General features: G+C 41.1%; 1 protein-coding gene across 1 annotated transcript in view; it reads right to left on the bottom strand.

Annotated features, from left to right (window-relative positions):
• lama2 (laminin, alpha 2) overlaps positions 1-24,614 on the bottom strand; it is a gene marked incomplete at its 5' end in the record, with an annotated part of 265,649 nt that overhangs the window by 89,183 nt on the left and 151,852 nt on the right. Inside the window, 7 exon segments of the mRNA XM_083643211.1 lie at positions 7,951-8,094; positions 9,080-9,184; positions 11,948-12,079; positions 16,709-16,845; positions 17,814-17,994; positions 21,110-21,379; positions 22,784-22,890. Of these exon segments, the coding sequence (XP_083499337.1) occupies positions 7,951-8,094; positions 9,080-9,184; positions 11,948-12,079; positions 16,709-16,845; positions 17,814-17,994; positions 21,110-21,379; positions 22,784-22,890 (1,076 nt within the window).

Here is a 24,614-nt window from a genome sequence, read left to right as displayed (position 1 = left end):
AAAGCCAGGTCAAAAGACTGGAGCAGCTCCCAATATTCTATATTCTATATTCTATATTCTATATTATATATCTGTCAGTGTTTTCAATCAAAGCCAGGTCAAAAGACTGGAGCAGCTCCCAATATTCTATATTCTATATTCTATATTATATATCTGTCAGTGTTTTCAATCAAAGCCAGGTCAAAAGACTGGAGCAGCTCCCAATATTCTATATTCTATATTCTATATTATATATTATATATCTGTCAGTGTTTTCAATCAATGCCAGGTCAAAAGACTGGAGCAGCTCCCAATATTCTATATTCTATATATTCTATATTATATATCTGTCAGTGTTTTCAATCAATGCCAGGTCAAAAGACTGGAGCAGCTCCCAATATTCTATATTCTATATTCTATATTATATATCTGTCAGTGTTTTCAATCAAAGCCAGGTCAAAAGACTGGAGCAGCTCCCAATATTCTATATTCTATATTCTATATTATATATTATATATCTGTCAGTGTTTTCAATCAATGCCAGGTCAAAAGACTGGAGCAGCTCCCAATATTCTATATTCTATATTCTATATTATATATCTGTCAGTGTTTTCAATCAATGCCAGGTCAAAAGACTGGAGCAGCTCCCAATATTCTATATTCTATATTCTATATTATATATCTGTCAGTGTTTTCAATCAATGCCAGGTCAAAAGACTGGAGCAGCTCCCAATATTCTATATTCTATATTCTATATTATATATCTGTCAGTGTTTTCAATCAATGCCAGGTCAAAAGACTGGAGCAGCTCCCAATATTCTATATTCTATATTCTATATTCTATATTATATATCTGTCAGTGTTTTCAATCAATGCCAGGTCAAAAGACTGGAGCAGCTCCCAATATTCTATATTCTATATTCTATACATTCTATATTATATATCTGTCAGTGTTTTCAATCAATGCCAGGTCAAAAGACTGGAGCAGCTCCCAATATTCTATATTCTATATTCTATACATTCTATATTATATATCTGTCAGTGTTTTCAATCAATGCCAGGTCAAAAGACTGGAGCAGCTCCCAATATTCTATATTCTATATTCTATACATTCTATATTATATATCTGTCAGTGTTTTCAATCAATGCCAGGTCAAAAGACTGGAGCAGCTCCCAATATTCTATATTCTATATTCTATATTCTATATTATATATCTGTCAGTGTTTTCAATCAATGCCAGGTCAAAAGACTGGAGCAGCTCCCAATATTCTATATTCTATATTCTATATTCTATATTATATATCTGTCAGTGTTTTCAATCAATGCCAGGTCAAAAGACTGGAGCAGCTCCCAATATTCTATATTCTATATATTCTATATTATATATCTGTCAGTGTTTTCAATCAATGCCAGGTCAAAAGACTGGAGCAGCTCCCAATATTTTATATTCTATATTCTATATTATATATCTGTCAGTGTTTTCAATCAAAGCCAGGTCAAAAGACTGGAGCAGCTCCCAATATTCTATATTCTATACATTCTATATTATATATCTGTCAGTGTTTTCAATCAATGCCAGGTCAAAAGACTGGAGCAGCTCCCAATATTCTATATTCTATACATTCTATATTATATATCTGTCAATGTTTTCAATCAATGCCAGGTCAAAAGACTGGAGCAGCTCCCAATATTCTATATTCTATATTCTATATTATATATCTGTCAATGTTTTCAATCAATGCCAGGTCAAAAGACTGGAGCAGCTCCCAATATTCTATATTCTATATTCTATATTATATATCTGTCAGTGTTTTCAATCAATGCCAGGTCAAAAGACTGGAGCAGCTCCCAATATTCTATATTCTATATTCTATATTATATATCTGTCAGTGTTTTCAATCAAAGCCAGGTCAAAAGACTGGAGCAGCTCCCAATATTCTATATTCTATATTCTATATTCTATATTATATATCTGTCAGTGTTTTCAATCAAAGCCAGGTCAAAAGACTGGAGCAGCTCCCAATATTCTATATTCTATACATTCTATATTATATATCTGTCAATGTTTTCAATCAATGCCAGGTCAAAAGACTGGAGCAGCTCCCAATATTCTATATTCTATATTCTATATTATATATCTGTCAATGTTTTCAATCAATGCCAGGTCAAAAGACTGGAGCAGCTCCCAATATTCTATATTCTATATTCTATATTATATATCTGTCAGTGTTTTCAATCAATGCCAGGTCAAAAGACTGGAGCAGCTCCCAATATTCTATATTCTATATTCTATATTATATATCTGTCAGTGTTTTCAATCAATGCCAGGTCAAAAGACTGGAGCAGCTCCCAATATTCTATATTCTATATTCTATATTATATATCTGTCAGTGTTTTCAATCAAAGCCAGGTCAAAAGACTGGAGCAGCTCCCAATATTCTATATTCTATATTCTATATTCTATATTATATATCTGTCAGTGTTTTCAATCAAAGCCAGGTCAAAAGACTGGAGCAGCTCCCAATATTCTATATTCTATATTCTATATTCTATATTATATATCTGTCAGTGTTTTCAATCAAAGCCAGGTCAAAAGACTGGAGCAGCTCCCAATATTCTATATTCTATATTCTATATTATATATTATATATCTGTCAGTGTTTTCAATCAATGCCAGGTCAAAAGACTGGAGCAGCTCCCAATATTCTATATTCTATATTCTATATTATATATCTGTCAGTGTTTTCAATCAATGCCAGGTCAAAAGACTGGAGCAGCTCCCAATATTCTATATTCTATATTCTATATTATATATCTGTCAGTGTTTTCAATCAATGCCAGGTCAAAAGACTGGAGCAGCTCCCAATATTCTATATTCTATACATTCTATATTATATATCTGTCAGTGTTTTCAATCAATGCCAGGTCAAAAGACTGGAGCAGCTCCCAATATTCTATATTCTATATATTATATATTATATATCTGTCAGTGTTTTCAATCAAAGCCAGGTCAAAAGACTGGAGCAGCTCCCAATATTCTATATTCTATATTCTATATTCTATACATTCTATATTATATATCGGTCAGTGTTTTCAATCAATGCCAGGTCAAAAGACTGGAGCAGCTCCCAATATTCTATACTCTATATATTATATATTATATATCTGTCAGTGTTTTCAATCAAAGCCAGGTCAAAAGACTGGAGCAGCTCCCAATATTCTATATTCTATATTCTATATTCTATATATTCTATATTATATAATGTCAGTGTTTTCAATCAATGCCAGGTCAAAAGACTGGAGCAGCTCCCAATATTCTATATTCTATATATTCTATAGGTAGAGAGATGTATTGTAGGTAGAGAGATAACAGAGATGATAACAGACATGTTCTAATTGTGTTCACTTCTAGTAAATTAAATAATGCTGAAGTTGAACAATTCATCAGTTTGCTGGGGACCCCCTGGAACCCCCTTCAAGGACCACTGGTCGCCCCAGGTTGAGCACCACTGGTATAGTGTATGTGTATGGTGTGTTCATGTGTGTGTGTATAGTGTATGTGTATGGTGTGTTCATGTGTGTGGGTATAGTGTACATGTATGTGTATGGTGTGTTCATGTGTGTGTGTGTGTGTGTGTGTGTGTGTGTGTGTGTGTGTGTGTGTGTGTATAGTGTATGTATACTGTATGTGTATGGTGTGTGTGTGTGTGTGTGTGTGTGTGTGTGTGTGTGTGTGTGTGTGTGTGTGTGTGCGTGTGTGTGTGTGTGTGTGTGTGTGTGTGTGTATATAGTGTATGTGTATGGTGTGTCATGTGTGTGTGTGTGTGTGTGTGTGTGTGTGTGTGTGTATGGTGTGTTCATGTGTGTATAGTGTATGTGTATGGTGTGTTCATGTGTGTGTGTGTGTGTGTGTGTGTGTGTGTGTATAGTGTATGTGTATGGTGTGTTCATGTGTGTGTATAGTGTATGTGTATGGTGTGTTCATGTGTGTGCATGTGTGTGTGTGTATAGTGTGTGTATGGTGTGTTCATGTGTGTGTATAGTGTATGTGTATGGTGTGTTCATGTGTGTGTATAGTGTATGTGTATGGTGTGTTCATGTGTGTGCATGTGTGTGTGTATAGTGTGTGTATGGTGTGTTCATGTGTGTGTATAGTGTATGTGTATGGTGTGTTCATGTGTGTGCATGTGTGTGTGTGTGTATAGTGTGTGTATGGTGTGTTCATGTGTGTGTATAGTGTATGTGTATGGTGTGTTCATGTGTGTGTCAGTGTAATCTCACGATTCAGTGGTTCAGAGAAAATCTCCCTCTTTCCAATAAACTGTCAATTTTTTCTCTAATTTTCTCATTCTGTCCTGCTCTCCCCCTCTCTTCCTCCCTCCCTCTCTCTCCCAGTGTGTGTGTGTGTGTCTCTCTCTCCCTCCCTCCCGACCTCTCACTCTCTCCCTCTCTCTCTCCCCGGTTTGCGTGTCTCTCTCTCCCCCCTTCTCACTCTCTCTCTCCCCATGTTTGCCTTTCTCCCTCCCTCTCCCTCTCTCTCTCCCCGTGTTTGTGTCTCTCTCTCCCTCCCTCTCACTCTCTCTCTCTCTTTCTATCTCTCTCTGTCAAGGGTAAATGAAGTGAATGTTTATCATTTATATGAAGCCTCTCGCTACTCTCCATCCCAAAACTCCGGTGTTACCATGGAAACGCCGGTTTATCACCGACGGCAACAATTTCCGAAAGGAGGCCCCTTTTTTAAAAACAGCCTGTCACTCAACAACTGACTGTTAACTTGCCGACCGACTGGTTGACTGACTGATTGGTGTTGGGAGAATGTTGTGGCTTGGCTCCAGGTTTACTTACACACTTCTGCTTTAGTGACTGTTTTTGACTTTGACTGACTGACTGAGTGACTGACTGACAAGTGACTGACTGGATAACTGACTGGCTGGCTGGCTAACTGACTGACTGAATGGCTGGGTCCTGATGCACTGGCTGGGAATCCCCTCTGGATCTAAGCATCATCACACAAATGCAGCCAATACAGAGGCCTGTTCTCAAAGGCTCATCATGCATTATTCAATCTAATTCAAAATACTTTAATCATCCCTCAAGGGGCAATTTGTGGCAAGTCTGTTTGTTTTTTTTGTTTTTAATGACAGATACAGTTCATTCACACACATACAAAAAATACAAATATGACAATATCAGAACAAGGATTAATGCCAGCGGCCAGTCTACAGCTGGCCAGCAATATCCAATACCACAAAGACACAAAATAGTCCAAGTGTGAGAATGTGTGTGTCTATACACAAGGTAAATTGACCGTTTCTTGTACTGTGGCTGTTCACAAGTCTAATGGCTTCTGGAATAAAGCCAAACTTCCTTCTGTTTGTTTTGCAGTCTAAAACGCATTCCTGATTGCATTAGGTGGACATGTGTGTGGTCATTTAGAATCTATGCTTTCTTGAGGGATCTTTCTTGAGGATGGGCAGTATTAAGCTGGACTAGGGATCTTTGAGTTTTGCCGATAAATGTAGAGCAGAGGGGAACACCTTGCAGTCAGTTCATGTCCTTTTGACAAAGGCATGAGAACCAGAAGATGAAAATGCTAAAATACTTTCAATAAAAGAGGAATAAAATGTCAGTATTCTCTGATCGACTCAAAAGACTTGAGTTTACGAAGACCGTACAGGCGCTGCTGAGCCTTTTTCACAATAACATCTGTATTGTCATTATATCTCTTAAGCTGCAGAATACATCAGTCATTGGATAGCAGCAGCTGAAGCTGGCTTCGCCAATATATTTGTTTGAATTTCATTCGCCTTACAAGTTTACAAAGTCTCACAGGACGCAATTCGTTGTAGATTAGGGACTCTTCAACTTTCTCAGCCCAGGACTTTAAGTACTTTTTCGTAGACTGATACTGTAAAAACAAATAGCAGCAATGTTTTCTTGTGGGAAAACAAGCTTTGGCTGCATGTAAAGCCACTTTCAGACATGAACTCCAGGGTCATGCTCAGGGTTGCTTGCCCTCTGGGTGTAGAGTAGAGAGGGGGTGGGGGTGGGGGGAGGAGCACCTCTGGGTGTAGAGTAGAGAGGGGGTGGGGGTGGGGGGAGGAGCACCTCTGGGTGTAGAGTAGAGAGGGGGCGGGGGTGGGGGGAGGAGCACCTCTGGGTGTACAGTAGAGAGGGGGCGGGGGTGGGGGGAGGAGCACCTCTGGGTGTAGAGTAGAGAGGGGCGGGGTGGGGGGAGGAGCACCTCTGGGTGTACAGTAGAGAGGGGGCGGGGGTGGGGGGAGGAGCACCTCTGGGTGTAGAGTAGAGAGGGGGTGGGGGTGGGGGGAGGAGCACCTCTGGGTGTAGAGTAGAGAGGGGGTGGGGACGGGGGTGGGGTGAATTGGGGCATGATGACACAATGGGGCGTAGTGAAAACTGACCACACAGCTGCACTTCATGCATGGAAGACAACTGTCTGAGCAGATACTGTAGGCTACAGCCGGGGTTCCCAAACTTAAGGATGCCACGGCCCAGTTTGAAATCTGAAAATCTTCTGAGGCCCACCCAACCCTTACTCACAACTCTGATCAACACACGAGACTAAGATGATGTATTTCCCTATATGTTTTTTTATATTATATATTTTTTATTTCATTAACAGAGCATGTGAACTTCTGATAACAAGTTGCTAAAAATACATAATGGGCAATAACTGCCCGCTAACGTTTGCGCATATAATCGTTTGCACATAATGCAAATTCATTAAACAACCCTACAACTCACGCCCAGATGCATCAATTTCCTCAAGTCTCAAGTGCTGCAAAGAAAACAGGTCTGCTAGAAATATACAGAATACAGGAAGCTAGACGTTTTTACCTTCAAAATGAAAACAATAAATTATTACCAATAAACAAATATTACTAGTAAACAAAAAACAGATCAGTCGACTCACTACGGGTTAAAATTGACTTTTCAAAGGCAGCAGATATTCTTCCAGTTTATCTCTGTTGTGTATCTTTCAGATCACACACACAAAAAACATTGCACGTGCATTTACTTTATTTAATTGCCATTATTGCGAAGGTTGTATCCGGAAGTTTCCGTTTTATACTGACTGACTTGACACTGCTTGGATTTTGTGTTGCCATTTTGCGGTCATGCTGCACGTGTATCGTTCCCAAACGCTGTGAATAATAAACGTGAAATCAAAGGCATGAACGCAAGTTCGCAACCAGATCCAGATATCCTACCTAGCGATGTCCAATACTGGGAAGCAGGATGACCCTCGCGTCCAAAAATGATTGAGCATATTTCGAAGGTGGTTGTGCGAAGCTTTGCAGAGCAAAGCCAGTGTTTCAATCCAGCCTGTTGGCTGACAGCTCTCCAAATTGTGTTCATACATACACCGCCACTCGGGTCCCCTCAGGGGAACTGCAGAGTTCCAAGGCATATCTGACAGGGGCTTAAGATGCGTAAATTCCGGACTATAAAGTTCAAAGTTGACTATTTTTTTCTTATATAAGCCGCGGGTGTTTTTTTTTTTTTTTTTTTTGTGTGTTTTAATGTTTAATTACCATATGTAAGGGTTCATGCACAGAGGGGATTGTAGAGGAAGCTCCCATTTATTAACATTTCAACAAAACAACATAACACAACACCACCTGTGTTGTTTTTTACAGTGTCATACAGTGTGGTGAAAAGAGGGCAAGAGAGGAAATTAAAACTTATTATAGTTATATAGGATTTATAGTTAGAAAGAGTGCTAAAAAAGAGAGATTTTTTTTTTTTTTTGAAAAAATCCATAGATAAGCCGCACCGTTATATAAGCCGCAGGGGCCAAAAAAGCCCAAAAAACGGGAAAAAAGGTGCAGCTTATAGTCCGGAATTTACGGTACTGCTAGATAGAGCATGTCTTATTTGATTTCATTCCTCTCCTTCCAGCTGATTGGATAGAGTAGAACACTTACAGTAGTAGGATATGTACTCACCCACATCCTGATGAGTCCCGGTGCATCTGTGCAGGCCTGCGTCAGCCCGTAACAGTAACACTTGCTGCAGCCCAGCGGGTTTTGCACCGACAACCCAAAGTTGCCTGGCTTACAGTGGTCGCAGTTGGCCCCCTCCACGTTGGCCTATGAGGAAGACACATGCAAACACAAGCAAGGAGAGGGAGTCAACCTTTTGTGACTCTTTAATAGACATTTTAAGATGATTTTTAGACCATTTCTCTCTTTGTGTGTGTTTAAAGTCGAGCTGAACCCAAAAATGACTTTTCTTTTGTTTTAGTTCAAATACCTGGGTATGCAGTGCACCTATTTAATAATGTATGCAACAAAAAAAAATCACAAAAATCAAATTTCTTTAGTTTTTCACACTTTTTCACATCAAAAGTTCATTTTTCAGGATTTCATTGATAACTGTAATCTACAGTTTGCTGACGTCACCTAGTACTATCAAATTTCTACCCCATTTCAACCAATCATATCACGACATGCAGCTGTCAATCAAATCTTCATTTCAGGATAATTTTCTCTTCCAAATGAAGTAGAAAATGGCGCCTAGTGCCTGTCATCTGGCAGAATTCCTATCCCATAAACTAACTACATGAACAAAAAACACTCGCGTAGCACGACGACACGCTGAATCCCACTCGATTTGGGGGTGGAACACGCCATGATTGACCAATGCCAAAGCCAGTCGACAGAATTGTCAAATCAAATCATCGACACCATATGGTCCGCCTCTCAATTTGTTTTCATCCCCGACGCTCGCGCTAGTGCATTCCGTTCCGGTTCACCTGGACTTTAAAGGAGAATTTCTGTGTTTTCAACTTGGACCCTATTTAAAAAAATTTTTACATATAACTAAGTAATGTTAATGTTAATGTCAATGTTATTGACCAAGATCGATTAGATAGATACATAGATAAATAGATACTATAGGTTGATAGATAGACAGACAACATGATGAAATGCTGAAAATGGCCAAATTAGCTCTGTGCGTGTGTGTGTGTGTGTGTGTGTGTGTGTGTGTGTGTGTGTGTGTGTGTGTGTGTGGTGTGTGTGGTGTGTGTGGTGTGTGTGTGTGTGTGTGTGTGTGTGTGTGTGTGTGTTGTACCTTGCAGCTACACTTCCCGGTGCGATCTGCGCAGGCACACACTCCTCTCTCCACGTCGCAGGTCTGGCTTTCTGAGCCGGAGGCGTTGCACTCGCACTGGATGCACTGTGGGGGGGAACAATAATAAAATAAAACAAAACAAAACAAAACAAAACAAAACAAAACAAAACAAAACAAATGAAATGAAATGAAATGAAATGAAATGAAATGAAATGAAATGAAATGAAATAAAATACAGACACAGGCACCATCAAGGCACACACAGGCTCAGAGAGGGGAAACCACACACACACCAAGTTGTCCGGTTTCCTCTCAAACAGTTTGAACAGTTTGGGTTGTTTAGAGCTCCAAAAACAGCATAAAACAACCATCAAATTTCCCTAAAGACCAAGTTGTAACCAGCATCAGCCCATTTCCTTGTTTCGGTTGCCGTACAACACAAGAAGAAGTCAGTGCCATATTTCCTCTAACTAGAATAATGCTACATAATGGGGTAAATAATAATCCTTTTGGACTCACAGTGCAATCGTTTGGCCACAAAACACAACAACAGATGATGCTGCGTGAGTTGTGTGGAGAAATTGGATGGGAATGTTCTGCTCTTTTTGGAAGTGGAAGCGAGCAGATTGTTTCCTTCAATCTACTGTGATGGAGCTGCAGCTGTGTGTTTGTGCTCCTACCAACTTCAAACCAACTTCAATGGAGTTGACACTAATGTACATAATGACCTAAAGCAGAGGTTTTCAAAGTGGGAGGCGGGCCTCAGTGAATGGAAGTGTAAAACATATTAGATTAGTTATTAAAAGGAGATCACATAGAATAGCCTAAATGTGTGTGATTTGGTTAAAGAGATACAGTCGTTTGGGGGAATTTGTCAGTTTTTCCCACCGTCCCAGAGTCAGAAACTAAGAAATCCCATCAGAATTTGAAAGAGACTTTTATTTGGTATAGTCTGAACTAAGTATGTCAAACAGCAATAATATCAGGCTATCTTGGCTCAATTTCTGAGTATCTATGGGAACAAACAGCATAATCATGATCCCATAGGCATCCAGGAATTGAGTGAAGGAGGCTCCTTTTCCAGGCTTTGTCTTGGGGGAGGCCCACAGTCAAAGCGGCCAATGTTTTTCTCCCTCCTCCCGCCAACAGCTGGTTACGGCCTTATTTCTGTCACAGCTGGACTATGGTGACATAGTTTATAGATTTGCTTGTCCCACTGCCCTAGCTAAACTTGACCCTCTCTACCATGCTGCTCTGAGATTTATCACTAACTCAGCATATAGGACGCACCACTGCACGCTCTACTCTTTCGTTGCTTGGTCCTCACTTGCTACACGCAGGTTGCAACACTGGTACATCTTTATTTATAAGGCTATTCTTGGCAAGCTTCCACCCTACATCTGCTCTAAGTTCGAACTGATTCAGAGTTCTGTAAATCTCAGATCCAGCGCTTGGGTGCGCTTTAGAGTGCCACCCGCACGGACTGATGTAAGTAGGAGAAGTCTTTTTTACTTTGGCCCTTGGTCTTGGAATGACCTTCAGACCCGCCTTAAACTGGCCTCTTTATATAGTTTTAAACAAAAACTAGCTGAGGTCCTTGCCACCTGCTGTTCCTGCTTTGAGGTGTAGCACTCCTCTTCTCTTCTTTAACTCTCTTTCTTTTTTAACCTTTCTTCTTACCTCTTGACTTTTTACTAGCTGTCTCTCATGTTGATGAGGCACATTTTTGATTGTACAGTTTTATTGCATTGGTCTTTTAGATAATTTCTATTTGTCTTAAATTTTCTCCATTTTGAGTTGATGGTGGTCAAATGACAGAAGTTTTGTATATGTATTTGTACTTGTGTATTTTGTACGACGTGAAACGTGCTTTTGCCTTCTTGGCCAGATCACCCTTGAAAAAGAGACCTCGGTCTCAATGGGTTTTTATTTTCTGGTTAAATAAAGGTTTGATTGATTGATTGTCTCAGACTTTGAAACCCCCTGACCTACTGTAAAGCAGTGTCTCTGAAACATTTTCACGTCAAGGAGCCCTAAACTGACACAAATTAGCCCACGGACCCCCATTTGATAAGACCTTTGGCCCAGGGTCCCCCATCTGATAAGATTTTTGCTTTTCAATGTTTTATTACAGAAAGTACTGTATATGAAACCCATGAGCACAATAGTCATACATTCTGTCATTGTGTTACTTGGAATCATAGTGAAAATAAATTACAGTATTTACCTTTTTGCTGGGGAATGCCTTGAACCCACTCAAGGACCCCACTTTGAGAACCACTGATTTACAGTCTATCAAGGTTGAAAGAGTTCAAGAGAGTATCAAGATGAGTTTTTCCCCTCTCATGTGTTGTATTATGTACTATGCCCAGGATGTTGTATTATGGCTTCTTTCAAGATAAATACTCTTATTTAGCCTTCTTAGTATCATCAATTATCACATCTGTAGAAACTCACTTTTCTCCCAAACAGACTTGAATTTGAGTTGCTTTAAAAATGTAGTGAGCGGCCAATTTCTATTGGAGGGGATCGTGGCTGCAGGCGGTTGCAGGGTGCAGCACAACAGGAAGTGGGAGAGGGTCTCCTCCAGTCAGGAGTGACTGTGAGACAAACATTGATTGTTGTTGAGGGGATCCTACTAAACTGAACTGTTTCATCATTGTATTTCTATTTGCTTTGTGTGTGTGTTTTTGATCATTTTATTTCTAGTTTTTGTCTTTTCTTTCTTTTCTTATGTTTGTGTAAGGATCTTATACAGTCTATGGTAAGGATGTAAAAAAACACTCGCTTTTCTTTTGTCCCATGTCTTCTAAACAAAGAGTATTACTAACATTATCAGTATGTCATATTGCTCAGCATGATATTTACCTGAGGAAAGTCTCTGTATCCCAGCTGACACTCATTGCATTTCTCTCCTCTGAAGGAGTCTCGACAGAAGCAACAGCCTGTGTTGATGTTACACTGCTGGGTCACTGAGCCCACCACGCTGCAGCCACAGTCCTATAGCGCACGCACGTCCGCACGCACACGCACATGCACGCGCACACGCACGCACACACACACACACACACACACACACACACACACACACACACACACACACACACACACACACACACACACACACACACACACACACACACACACACACACACACACACACACACACACACACACAAAGAGTGTTAGAAATTAGACCACCGGACATACAAGCATTTTTCTTGATAGACCTGACAGATTAACACGTGTTTTCATTTGAGCGCAGTTAACTGGTGAGTTTGGATGTCTGATTTTCAGATCAATAATGTCCTGCAGTTTCCAAACCAAGGAGCCTGATAGAATAAGCTGCCTCTGTGTTTTCTTTCATAGGCAGGCAAGTTCTTCTGTTTTAGGAGATTCATAACTGTACGAGGAGAAACATCTTCTTGGGCATAGGTTTCATTTGTCATTCTTTTCTTTCTTTTATGGGACTTGCTCAGCATCTTAAAACAAGCAAAGCAGCTTTAGTTTGGTTACAGTCGTCAGAAAGGCTGATTCGACCTCTTTTTTCCGACGACTGGAAGAGTCTATTGCACATCTTATAACGAAAGAGAAAGAAGGTGTGAAGTGAACAGGGCTGTTCTGTTTACGAATAACTTTACTTTGAAGTCCGAATGTCGTCATATGGATACATTGTGGGAACACCCACAAAGCGCTACTTCCGGTAGTGTTGTGTCAGTATGCCGTGGGGGAAAACCACCAATATCTCAATGATCTGAGCCACCAGCAGAAGGCGCCGCGGCTCCACAAGAAGGCCCTGAGGCACCCGGATTCTCGTGCATCCCCAGGTCAGTCAACATGGCGTGTTCAAATAACATCTACCAGATACATGTGTCCCCTGTCTGCCTGGGCTGGGCTAGCAGCTAAATGCTAGCTGTGCTGCCTGGGGAAAACGGGAGGATTTCCCCCATGCTGACTGTGACAAGACACCGCCTGAATGTATAGTCTGAAAGAAACACCCTTCTCTTCTGTTCTGATTTACTTGGGTTTTATTCTGTTCTCTTCTATTCTACTTTGTTCAGTTCTACTGTTTCCTCCTGTGCTGTTCTGTCATGCTGTGATGTAGCCTACTCTTCTTTCCTCCTGTGCTGTTCTGTCATGTTGTGATGTAGCCTACTCTTCTTTCCTCCTGTGCTGTTCTGTCATGTTGTGATGTAGCCTACTCTTGTTTCCTCCTGTGCCGTTCTGTCATGTTGTGATGTAGCCTACTCTTGTTGATCAATCTATTGTTAAATGGAGGCATACTTGAGCAGGTGCTAATACTTTAGTACTGTTAGCTTCTATTAGTTTACGGTTATTGCTGCCTCAGGGCCCTTTGGTCAGGAAGTTTTGCTTCACAACTATTACTTTCAATCACGGTGAACAAAGTTATATGAATGAGAATGAAACACAAGGTTGGTATGGAACGAGGCGGGGAAAAAGTGCTAAAGAGGAGAAGGAGAGAAAAGGCCATGTAAACAAGTAGGGAGATCATAAGAGAAGCCAAGGAATGACAGAGGACAGATGAATGCATGGAAAAGTAAAGAGCAGGCAAATAATGAGAGAAAAGTCATGGTGAAGGGGAAAGGCCAAGAGAAGCTAAAAAGGTGGAGAGATGAGACAGCAAGCTTGTATTAAAAAAGAAAATCTCGAATTGAAGGATTACATTGGCCTTTATTGCATTTCAAAAGTGCACGGTCATTAATCTGAACAAAAAGCTATTTTTTTCTCCATCCCTGAAAAGTGGAAGATAGTGTTCAAGAGGTGGACATGCAAGGTTAGGCTGCAAACAGTGCTACATAAAGACCTATTTAACTAGAAATAATGCAGCACACCTGGGTCAAATAGTGTTTCCAAATCATTCATAAGGATTCATTCTACTGTACCTGTAATCAGCCATGTGTCCCTGGGAGATCCTTGGCTCTGGTGCCCCAACAATTTAGCATTTAGAATACAATTTTAAAAACACTGGACTAAATAAACGATATAAAACAAGATGTTTCGGTGTTCATCCAAACACCATCATCAGTTGTAAATGCAGCAGGAAGTAACTCTGGCAAACAAATCCACACAAGAAAAGTCACATGACAAGCACATGGCATGAAGTCACATGACTTCTTGAGATGTAGTCCTTGGCCCAATTCCAATCCGCCCCCTTACTGCCTCAAGCCCTTAGAGGCGCGTTCACGTGAAGGGAGTGAGGGTTTAGGGATGTCCCACGGTGAAATCGCAAAGTGAATGAGGGCTCGGAGTGAGCCCTTTCTGCCCCCTTACCGTAAGGGAGCAGCTATGGCCACTTACGGAAAGGGAATTGCCCACAATGCATAGCGTTGTGATGTATAAAACGGGGAAGGCTGCAAATATCTGTCAAAAAAATAAAACAACACGCGCGAAACGAACGCGGTGTTTGCGAGTGCGCTAGAATGCCTTAATTGACAATGAAACATTACATTAATAGGGATTTCAGATTAGACAAAAATATTATATCAGAGGAATGCAAGTAGTTATTTTACACAATCCTAGAATAATCATCGATCATTTCTATTAGGTCTACAATTGCAATCCACAACTTTTTTGATGAATGAGAAATAGTTTTACCGAATGTGTATTGTACAGTATTGACATTGTGTATAATGTTGGGTGACATGTCATTATTATGCTTATTTTAATTATAATTACACATGTTGCAGATTGCAGATTTTGCAGTAGGCTACATTTATTTTTAAATGAGCTGTTGTCCACTCGGAGCCAGAGCCTGGATGAGAACAGACTCATCAGGGAGTCTATTCCTCAAAGCGTCTTGACAATAAACAATATATAGCGAACCCCAAACGTGCCAGAGTCAACATCATCTTGTCAAGTGCAAAGGGCTCTGCTGTCCCAATCCTCTTATTTATCCAATGTGGATCCCTTCCACACTTGATGACTCAACCACTTTCAGATGGCGGCCATTAGAGGGACTGAGGGTTCAGGGCTTGAGTGTTTAGGGGGCGGATCGTGTTTGTTTGCCAGAGAAGATGGTGTCCTCAGCAGCTTACGGTAGTGCCCCTCTCCCCGCTTGTGAGGTGGAGCATGTTGGTTTTGTCCATAAAGCATCGAGGAACAGTTTTTAAGACAGCATTGTAGGCTGAGGACAAGTGACGTCTCAAACCCCTCCTCTATTTAGTGAAGGTTGTTCCATTTTAACATAGATGGCCTCCTTCACCCCTTTTTCAAACCACCCGTCTTCTGTCCAAGATGTGGACATTATGGTCTTGGAAACTGTGTTGCTTTTGTTGTAAGTGGGTGTAGACTGCTGAGTCTTGTCCAGAGAAGTGTGCTCGCCTGTGGTTGGACATGCGTCGCCGTCTACTGAGCAGCTGTTTGGTTTCCCCGATATACAGATCTATGCACTACTCGCTGCATTGGACCACATATACCAGGTTGTTCTTTTGATGTTTTGGAATCTGGTCCTTTGGATGGACCAAATGCTGTCTCAGTGTGTTCTTAGGTTTGAAATACACAGGGATGTGGTGTTTGGAGAAAACCCTTCGAAACTTGGAATGACAACATGGTTTCTTCTGACCTTGTGCTCCATTTCCATTTCTCCTGGTTGTCTATGATCCTTTTTGTGTTTTGTGTGTGTTTTGATAAAGGCCCACTCTGGATAGCCACAATGTTTCAATGTGTTTTCTGTGTATTTTGATAAAGGACCATTCTGGATAGCCACAATGTTTCAATGCTTGTTTTACATGATTTTGTTCCCTGTCTCTGGCCTCAGGGTTTGTGGGTACTGTATGTCTCCACCCGGTGTTGTAGAGTGCAGATCACTCATGTGTTTGTCATGTGACTTTAATTGTGTGGATTTGTTTGCCAGTTACTTCCTGCTGCATTTACAACTGATGATGGTGTTTGGATGAACACCGAAACGTCTTGTTTTATATCGTTTTTTTAGTCCAGTGTTTTTAAAAAATGAATTATTTTTAAAACTTCTATTACCTGGATGTCTGAGAAATGAACTTACATGTTGAGTGATAATAGGCGACTATATCTCAAACGTAACAAAATGAGAACTTGTAGCAGCTCTGAAGCTAGTCAAGTAATCTGAAAATACTGTATGTGTGGCTAAATGGGGAGATGGCACCTAAACATTACAGCTAACGGATGTGTATCTGGTTTCTCAACTGAAATAGTCCCCAAAAAAACTTGGTTACAGAAAATTATGAATCGACAGTCATAATAATAAAAATCATTAACAACGTTGTATTACTCAAATACATTCTTATTTTAGATAATGCTACTGTAGTAGCCTATCACTGAATAGCGTATGCTAAAGTGTTAGCATGGAGCTACTATCACTCTGTGTATATGCTAAAGTGTTAGCAATCAGCAGCCGAGCCAATGATCTACAAGGACAAATGGATGATTTTGGTGTGTATGTTCTCATCAACTTAAAAGCAAGATAAAAACAAACCTGGTGTCCTTTTTTGTCTTGCAGTTGCCATTTGTTATATCCTACTGTAGTAAACAGTAAACTTCATCAATCTGGTACTAAATGTAATGTAAACAAATGCTAACAAGTATCCATTAATACTGTTTGATGTACAAAAGTAGTGTGCTACAGTAGGCTACCTTGCATCCGGTCATGATGTCGTGGCCCCAGTAGTTAGGAGCGCAGCGGTCGCACCTCTCACCAATAGTGTTAGGAGGACAGATGCACTGGCCTGTGTTCGCATCACAGTTGTTCCCCACATGACTGCACTGACAGGCTGGTGGTGAGGAGAGGGAGAAGAGAGGAGAGAGAGGGAGAGAGGAGGAGAGAGAGGGGGGGGGAGAAGAGGAGATAAAAGAGGATAAGAGAGACAAAATAGGATGATATATGTGCAGGATGAGGTTAAGCGCGCTTCCACCCAAGCAGCCCAGCAGGCTGGTCCGGTGCTCTCAGAAGAGGGCAATCTTTGAGGAGAGACTTCAGATAACATCCAAAGATAAAGTGTATAATACACTTTATTATGTTTTCAACGCAAGGTGCATCTTCATATGTCTCATCTAACCCACGCAGAGGAAATAAGTGGTTTAAGGACTTTTATTTTGAAGGTCTGTGTGTTTTGGACTTTTATTTTGAAGGTCTATGGGCTTTTATTCTTGAAAAGTCTGTGTGTTTTGACTTTTTTTTTGTCTATGGGATTTTATTCCGAAGGTTCTGGGCTTCATCTGCTCAGGTTCTGGTAGAAGCTGTGTCTCCTTTCTCTAATTTGACCCCCCTCCCTCCCTTAATTAGTTTCTTTCTGCATTTGCTTGCTTTGTTTGTAGCATACTGCATGTGCATATGAATGCTGTTGCTGATATGTAGATGTTTGACAACCTTGGAAGCCATGGATAAACCATTTATAATAAAGTTTTTAGAGGTATGAAGTTCTTTGCTCTGAAGCTGTAAGCTGAAATTATATTGGTACAGCTGGAACAAAAGAAATGCCTACATTGACAAAATATTTTTAAATGTTCAGCAGGACTCAAATGTTAACTGCAGCCAGTGGCTGAAACGAATATTCTTCACTGTTCTATAAAATAGTTTTCACTTTTTTCCTGCTTCCAGGTGTGAACTCTGAAATATAAGTTTGGCAATAATTATAAAATAAAAGGATTCATACTTTCCAAATGACACCCGTGCATTTTGGAAATTACAGAAACACACACACACACACAGACACACACACACACACGTCAAGAAGCTTACGTGTGCAGCCCCCCTCCTGGAAGTTGAAGTGACCTCGGGCGCAGCGGTCACACTTGGGCCCACCGACGCCAGGCTGACAGCGGCACTGGCCCGACTCATCGCAGTCGAACGACTTGGACCCGAACGAGTTGCAGTGACACGGGACGCACGTGCCGCCCGTGGAGACACCGTGGGTCTGAGGCTGCACACACAAGGAGAGATGGCGAGTCACACACAGGGAGAGAGGGGGAGTCACACAGAGGGAGAGAGAGGGCGAGTCACACACAGGGAGAGAGGGGGAGTCACACAGGGAGGCGAGAACAGGTAGAGTGGGTTAGTGTGAAACAAGTGGCTCAGACGAGGAAGTTACAGTGACACGAGCGGAGGTGCAGAGCTGTGGTGGGACACTGAAGGAGAGGAAGAGGAGGAGGAAGATGAAAGGAGGAGAGAGGAGTTTGTGTGAAATGAGCTACAGAGGCCTACTTCACACCTCCTGTAGATAAAAGTCTGGGATAGAGAGAGAGAGGTAGAGAGGGATAGATATGAGAGCACACCTTAAAAACCCTGCAAGTCAAAAACACTACACTTTATAAAAAACAACCTTAATAAATGGTTAATTTCAACTATCAAATGATTTGTACATGTATTATTTGTACATACACATGTAATACAAATGAACAGTTTGTTATTGCATCATAACGAATAAAAGATGACAACAATCCTTTTCTGATTGTTAGTTGTTGTCTTGGTAAAAAAAAAAACATGTTGATTAACAAATTGTGTTTGAAATACTATTTAACTTTTTGGGGTTTCTAATTGCTATTATCAAGTTGCAACTGATGTATATAACACTTAAAGGAACACTCCGCCCATTTTCAACCAGCTTTGTATCATTAGAACATCAGTAGTATATCAGAAAACTGTAAACTGTTTTGAAGTCTGTCATTTAATTTGACAGTTATTGAGTGTTAAAGTGTGGACCAGTGACATCACTGGTCCACACTAACTCAAATTAATAACTCATTAACTCAAATCAACTCTCAATAACTGTCAAACTAGATGAATGATGAATAGTTTGACAGTTATTGAGAGTTGATTTGAGTTAATGAGTTATTAATTTGAGTTAGTGTGGACCAGTGATGTCACTGGTCCACACTTTAACACGCAATAACTGTCAAATTAAATTACAGACTTCAAAACCGTTTACAGTTTTCTGATATACTACTGATGTTCTAATGATACAAAGCTGGTTGAAAATGGGCGGAGTGTTCCTTTAATGAAGGATAAAAAATTATTCAGAAAAAATATGTAATTTGGAGTATAGTTGATAAAGTTGAAACTGATGTTTACTGTAGTTAGTAAATGGTTAATAAGTGGCTTCTAAAGCATCAATTAACATTTTGGCTCATATAAAGTTGCAGCTGATGTTTACCATTTATTAAGTATGTTTATTATAAAGCGTTTCCCTCTACAATGTAACAAAATCACTGTAAAACACAGCAAAAACACAGCAGCACTGCAAAACATGGCAAAAGCACCAAACTGTTAATAATAACACAGCACTTCATAACACAATGAGCAGAAATAGGCTTGAAGAAAATGCGAGAATCTCCATGAACTGAAGGAAGATCAGACTGACAGTCAACATTTATCATCCACAGAACACTTCACCACTCATGTACATATTGTATATATTGACTCGATTTGATTCGATTTGATTGCACTTGCAACTTTGCGATTGTCTTTAGTTATCTTCCTACTTCTTATCTCTGTATATTGATGTGACCGCTACGCTGCATACAGACACTAAGACAAATTTCTCGTATATAACTTGCATACTGTGGCAATAAAAGTGATTCTGATTCTGAACAGTCCAGGAAGTCCAAGAGAAAGTGAATGAATGGAGGTTTAATAAGCCCAAACCTTTCACATGTCTTAATGTTACCCGAATGCCCCGGACTGTAGCTGCAGTAAAGCAGACTGTAGCTGCAGTAAAGCAGACTGTAGCTGCAGTAAAGTAGCCTGATGAAACCATCCTGATAACGTCATCTCACATTCTATTTTGCTCTATGTATCAGTCTGGACTTCCACCGGCCCCAGCCATTTCCAGAATTTACAATGTAACCGGGCCAATCAGGGACCTGCATCGTAGTTGACAATGTAACCGGCCAATCATGGATGCGGCTGGCAAAACAGTAACAGCGTAACAGCAACGAGCGGTAACGTTAACGTTAATAAGAGTAAACACAGCAACAAGAGCATTATTGCAGAAATAGACTCGATAACAACAATTAAACAAGAACAAGAGATGCACCAGCGGAGTTTCTCGGCAGGAAAAGACGTTTTCGTCATTCTTCCGAGTGGATTTGGATTGAATTTGGCGACGCCGACTGACTGAAGGACTTGTCTCTCCAGGCAAGGGCTCACTGAAGAACCCACTGAAATGATGTGTGGAAGTCCCGACTGATACGTCGAGTGAAATAGAGATCACGTGATTAGCTTTTAGCAGGCTAGCAGGCTGCTGTTGTCCCACTCTTGGCTTTGTTTACATTTGTGTAGATTTCTCCTCAGTTCAGAGGCCAACAAAAAATTACAGGCTTTGACAGCTGCTTAGGAAACAAAACAAGAAGAAGAAAAAACACCCCGCCATGCATGTTGGTTCTACACACTGGATAATATGGATGTCCATTTCAGTGTGTTTTACACTTTTGAATCCTTGCAAAAAGTAGAATGGGAAACAGCCTTTTAAGAAATGATTAGTATTGGGCAGGTTGTTGTTAAATGTCAGCTAATGATGCCCATATTTCATGCTGTCTGAAGACCAAAACAAAGAAATGCATTGGCAGTGTTCTAATGCAGGAAGGAATGGCTGTGCTGGGGCCTTGGGAGAGATAGTGATTTGACATTTCTGGGAGGCTGCGGTGGATTGTTTCCACACATTACACACTCTGCATTGCCATTGCCATTTTCTGCTTAAATTCTCTATCGACACAGACCTTTCCACCTCAAGTGAGTGCACAAGCCTTTTCAAACATACAAAATAGCATGTTGTATGTACTGTATGTTGACCCTATAAATGCCCAAATATTAACAGAATATGCAAAAACACACAGAAACCGCCATGCCTCTACACGCAACAATGCTTGTAACACGTTAAAACATTTCCATGCAATGTTCTAAAAATGTTGAGCCCCAAAATCGCAACGTCTACTGTATTGGTTAAACACACAGAGTGTATTTGAACACTGTGTGAGGCCTGTATGACAGAGCCATGCTTCTGAAAAACACCAGCACCATTCACGTGCAGTGCACGTTACCCCTGTCTTAGGCCTGTACGCGCCCCTGGGACACCCGCCCGTGCGTGACGAGCCCCATCTCTGCTGCACGGTCTGGATGGGCACGCGCTCCAGCGGACGGCGGGTCTCCCTCCTCTCTGTGCCCTGACGCCGCAGGTCGCAACGGCGCCCCACGTGGCCAGGCCGGCAGATGCAGCGGCCCTCCACGTCACAGCGCTGAGAGAGAGAGCCCACAGTGCTGCAGCCACAGCGCACACACTGCTGACGCTCCGCATCCCACCAGCAGTTAGGCTGCACCAGGCACAACGCACAGGGGTGGAGGGGGCCAATGAGAATGAGTAGGCAGGGCATAAGTCAAATAGAAACGAGAGCCATTGAGGAGAGAGTTGCGGCAACGGAAGTCCAAAATGCTTGATCGTCACGTGAGTCACGTCTGAGCTTCATTCTAGCTCGTTCCAAGGATAGTTCCAGGAAGAACTTGGCAGGCCGTTTGAATGCATAAAATGATGCTGATAGTATACAATTTTATTTTTTAATGTCTGAGCCTTTCAAAGTACATCACAAACGGTCCATTCCGCTGCAACTCTACAGCGCTGCTTAATCCAGAACCTTACTTCTGGGAACTATTGCGAGGTAAGAAACTGGTCCATTGGAGTGAATGGAGATGACGCAACTCTTACTATCTCAATGGCTCTGATAAAAACAACTAACTCGGACATGAATTATGGCAATAAATGAGCAAATAAAACAGAATAAAACATTATTTTATATGGGAGATAAAGAGATATTATTACTATTATTATTATTTATACTCATAATTCTAATAAGAATAACAACCAAAATGTCAGATAAAACAAGTACTTTTACTAGGCAACAGTAATCTAACCATAACAAGACAACTTACTTTACTGACATAACATGGCAAAAAAGTGTTGAACCCAACAGATTTACCTGTGTTTTTAAAACATGACTCAATAATACCGTTCTTCTAGTAGTATAGTAAATAAATCAAGACTGCAGAAAACCACAACTTAAAAATATGCACCATATGACCTACAGTGTACCTACCATGCACCCATCACAGTGCTGGTCAACCAACCTTCGATGCAGCCTAAAGTGACTTTAAAAATAAAGCACTTTACAGATAAAAGCATAGTTATTCAAGGATTATTTTGTTTTGTCTGAGGTCGTCACAAAGCACATTATTTCCTACAACTAAAACAAAACTGTAGAGCAGCCATTCCCAACCTGTGCGCTGGGGCCCACTGGTGGGCCGCGAAGGTTTTGCAAGTGGGCCAATTCATTTGAAAAACATTAAGATTTTTGTGTGTGGGGGGGGAGGATGTAATTATTATTATTATGTATGAGAATGCATTTCTCCACTGTGGAATGATGCCACTATTTAATTTGCAATCAATTATTCATTAATTAGCCTATTGGAGAAGGCCCTTCGCATTCGTTTCTGATTTCTGTGTGGGGCTGATGGACAGCTCCTTTTATCGTTAAAATAAAAAGATCTCTGAGAAGAACGCATTATTTGGCCTCCGTACTGTTTACAGACGAATGCAGTGGTCCATGAACATTTTTGAGATTTTCAAGTGGGTCATGAGCATTGAGATATAGGTCGATGGTCATGAGTGGGAAAAGGTTGGGAACGGCTGCTGTAGAGGTTACTGCCAGTGTCAGGATACCTACCACGCATTCGTCACACTGCCGTCCCACCACATGCTCTCTGCACTGGCACTGGCCTGTCTCCTTGTGGCACACTTCTGATATGGAGCCATTGCTGTGGCACTGGCAGGCTGCGGGAGAGGACAGCACATAAGATACATTGCATACCAAGCACAGTTTATAGTAGGTATCATTGACAAAGTTGTAGTGGAAGACTTACCTCTTGATAGCAATACAATAACGACACTACGAGTGTGTTTACTGCACACGGTAGGTAGGATAACAGCTCATATCCTGCTTAAGGTCTTATTGGGGATTAGCTGTGGATATGCACTTTCATATCTCTGCAGCAGTTTAGAGAAAATCCTTCTTCTATTCTTCAAATAGATTCTTCAGTCTAGTGGGCTGACTTTGTTTTAAGATGACAAAAGCTGCACTATAGCTGGCAAAACACCAGCCGTCTTATCAGGCTGAATCACAAAGCAGAGCTGCAGCAGATAAGAGCGTCCCACTCCAGCTAATTGAAACAGGGTGGATTTGCCCTGCTTGTATTGAAAATGACTGCTAACACTCACACCTTCTCAATGGTCACCAGGGGCCAGCTGTAGCCATTTTGGTCCCCTAGGTGAGATTTGATTTCTCTTTCTCTCTCTCTCTCTCTCATCTACAATGTGTTGCATGCAAAACTTGCATCAGTGCAGATTTGTGCTTCTGTGGTGATATAATGTAGATATGACCATCAATAATGCGTTTCTATGGTGTTCCTGTGAAATCCGCGCCGCAGTATCAGATGCTGCTGCTCCACATGGCGATCCGCAACCAATTCATTAACATGGGCGCCACTTCTGCGCCATACCATAGAGAGCCAAAGTGAATGTCACTTCCTGCTTTTCTCCCTGTACCAGCGTGTGAAAAATTTGAATGGCGGTGAACGGAGCAATACGCTACCTTTTTGATCCCATTTGAATTGTGCCACGGGAGTACACACGTCATGTTTGTCAATGTAAAAGATAACTCGAGAAAGTCAAGAAAGTCGCAGTTTGTGGTAAAACTGTGGCACTATAAGTTATACATCAGAAAGACTACGCACAACCAGTCGCGTAAGTGACGTCTCCCCCGCCAGTCCATTGTTGTTGATGGTGTGACGTATAATTAAGCAATATATCACGAGAGCAAGTGTGTTGTGGTGAATATATCCCGCTGATAAACTGTTATCCCACGAGGCCACAGGCCGAGTGGGATAATAGTTTATCAGCGGGATATATTCCACAACACACGCTGCTCGAGTGCTATATTGCTTTTATAAAACGGTTTCCAAGTATGATAATATAATAATAATAATAATACTATAAGTCCGACTCCGACTGGCATGTCATTCTGATAGAGTCAGTTGAAACACTACTGTAAGGCGGGACCGCAAGAACATGCGGGTGATTTGATTGGATCGTTCTGGAGACTGAAGTTGACATTGGCCAATCCTGGCGCTTGCTGAGTAGCTGAGATTATTCTGGAAACCCCGACAGGCAGCTCGAGCCGCAGCGCTGCATTCTCAGCGCTTGTTGAGAAGCTGAATGCTCTCTGCAAAGCTGACACCAACTAACGTTACGGGGTTAAATGCGGAGTTAAATGCGGGGTTAACAGCCTTTCTTTTGCAAAGAAGACATTAGCCCGCATCTATTCTTGTACAAAACATCATTTTCTGCGAAGTATTAGTAAAGTTATAAGTGAAGATCGATTCACAAGGATCTGACAGCTGTCTCCGCCATTTTTTTTTCTACGTTGTCATTTGAGGTAAGCCTTATTATTACTCTCTTAGTAAGAGAGTTGCCATGGCAACCAATAACCCATGGCCATG

The sequence above is a fragment of the Poromitra crassiceps genome (genome assembly GCF_964638095.1).
Source record: "Poromitra crassiceps genome assembly, chromosome: 9".
Taxonomy (NCBI): Eukaryota; Metazoa; Chordata; class Actinopteri; order Beryciformes; family Melamphaidae; genus Poromitra; species Poromitra crassiceps.
The sequence above is the reverse complement of the archived record's forward strand: the minus strand, read 5'-3'. Positions and strand labels throughout refer to the sequence as shown.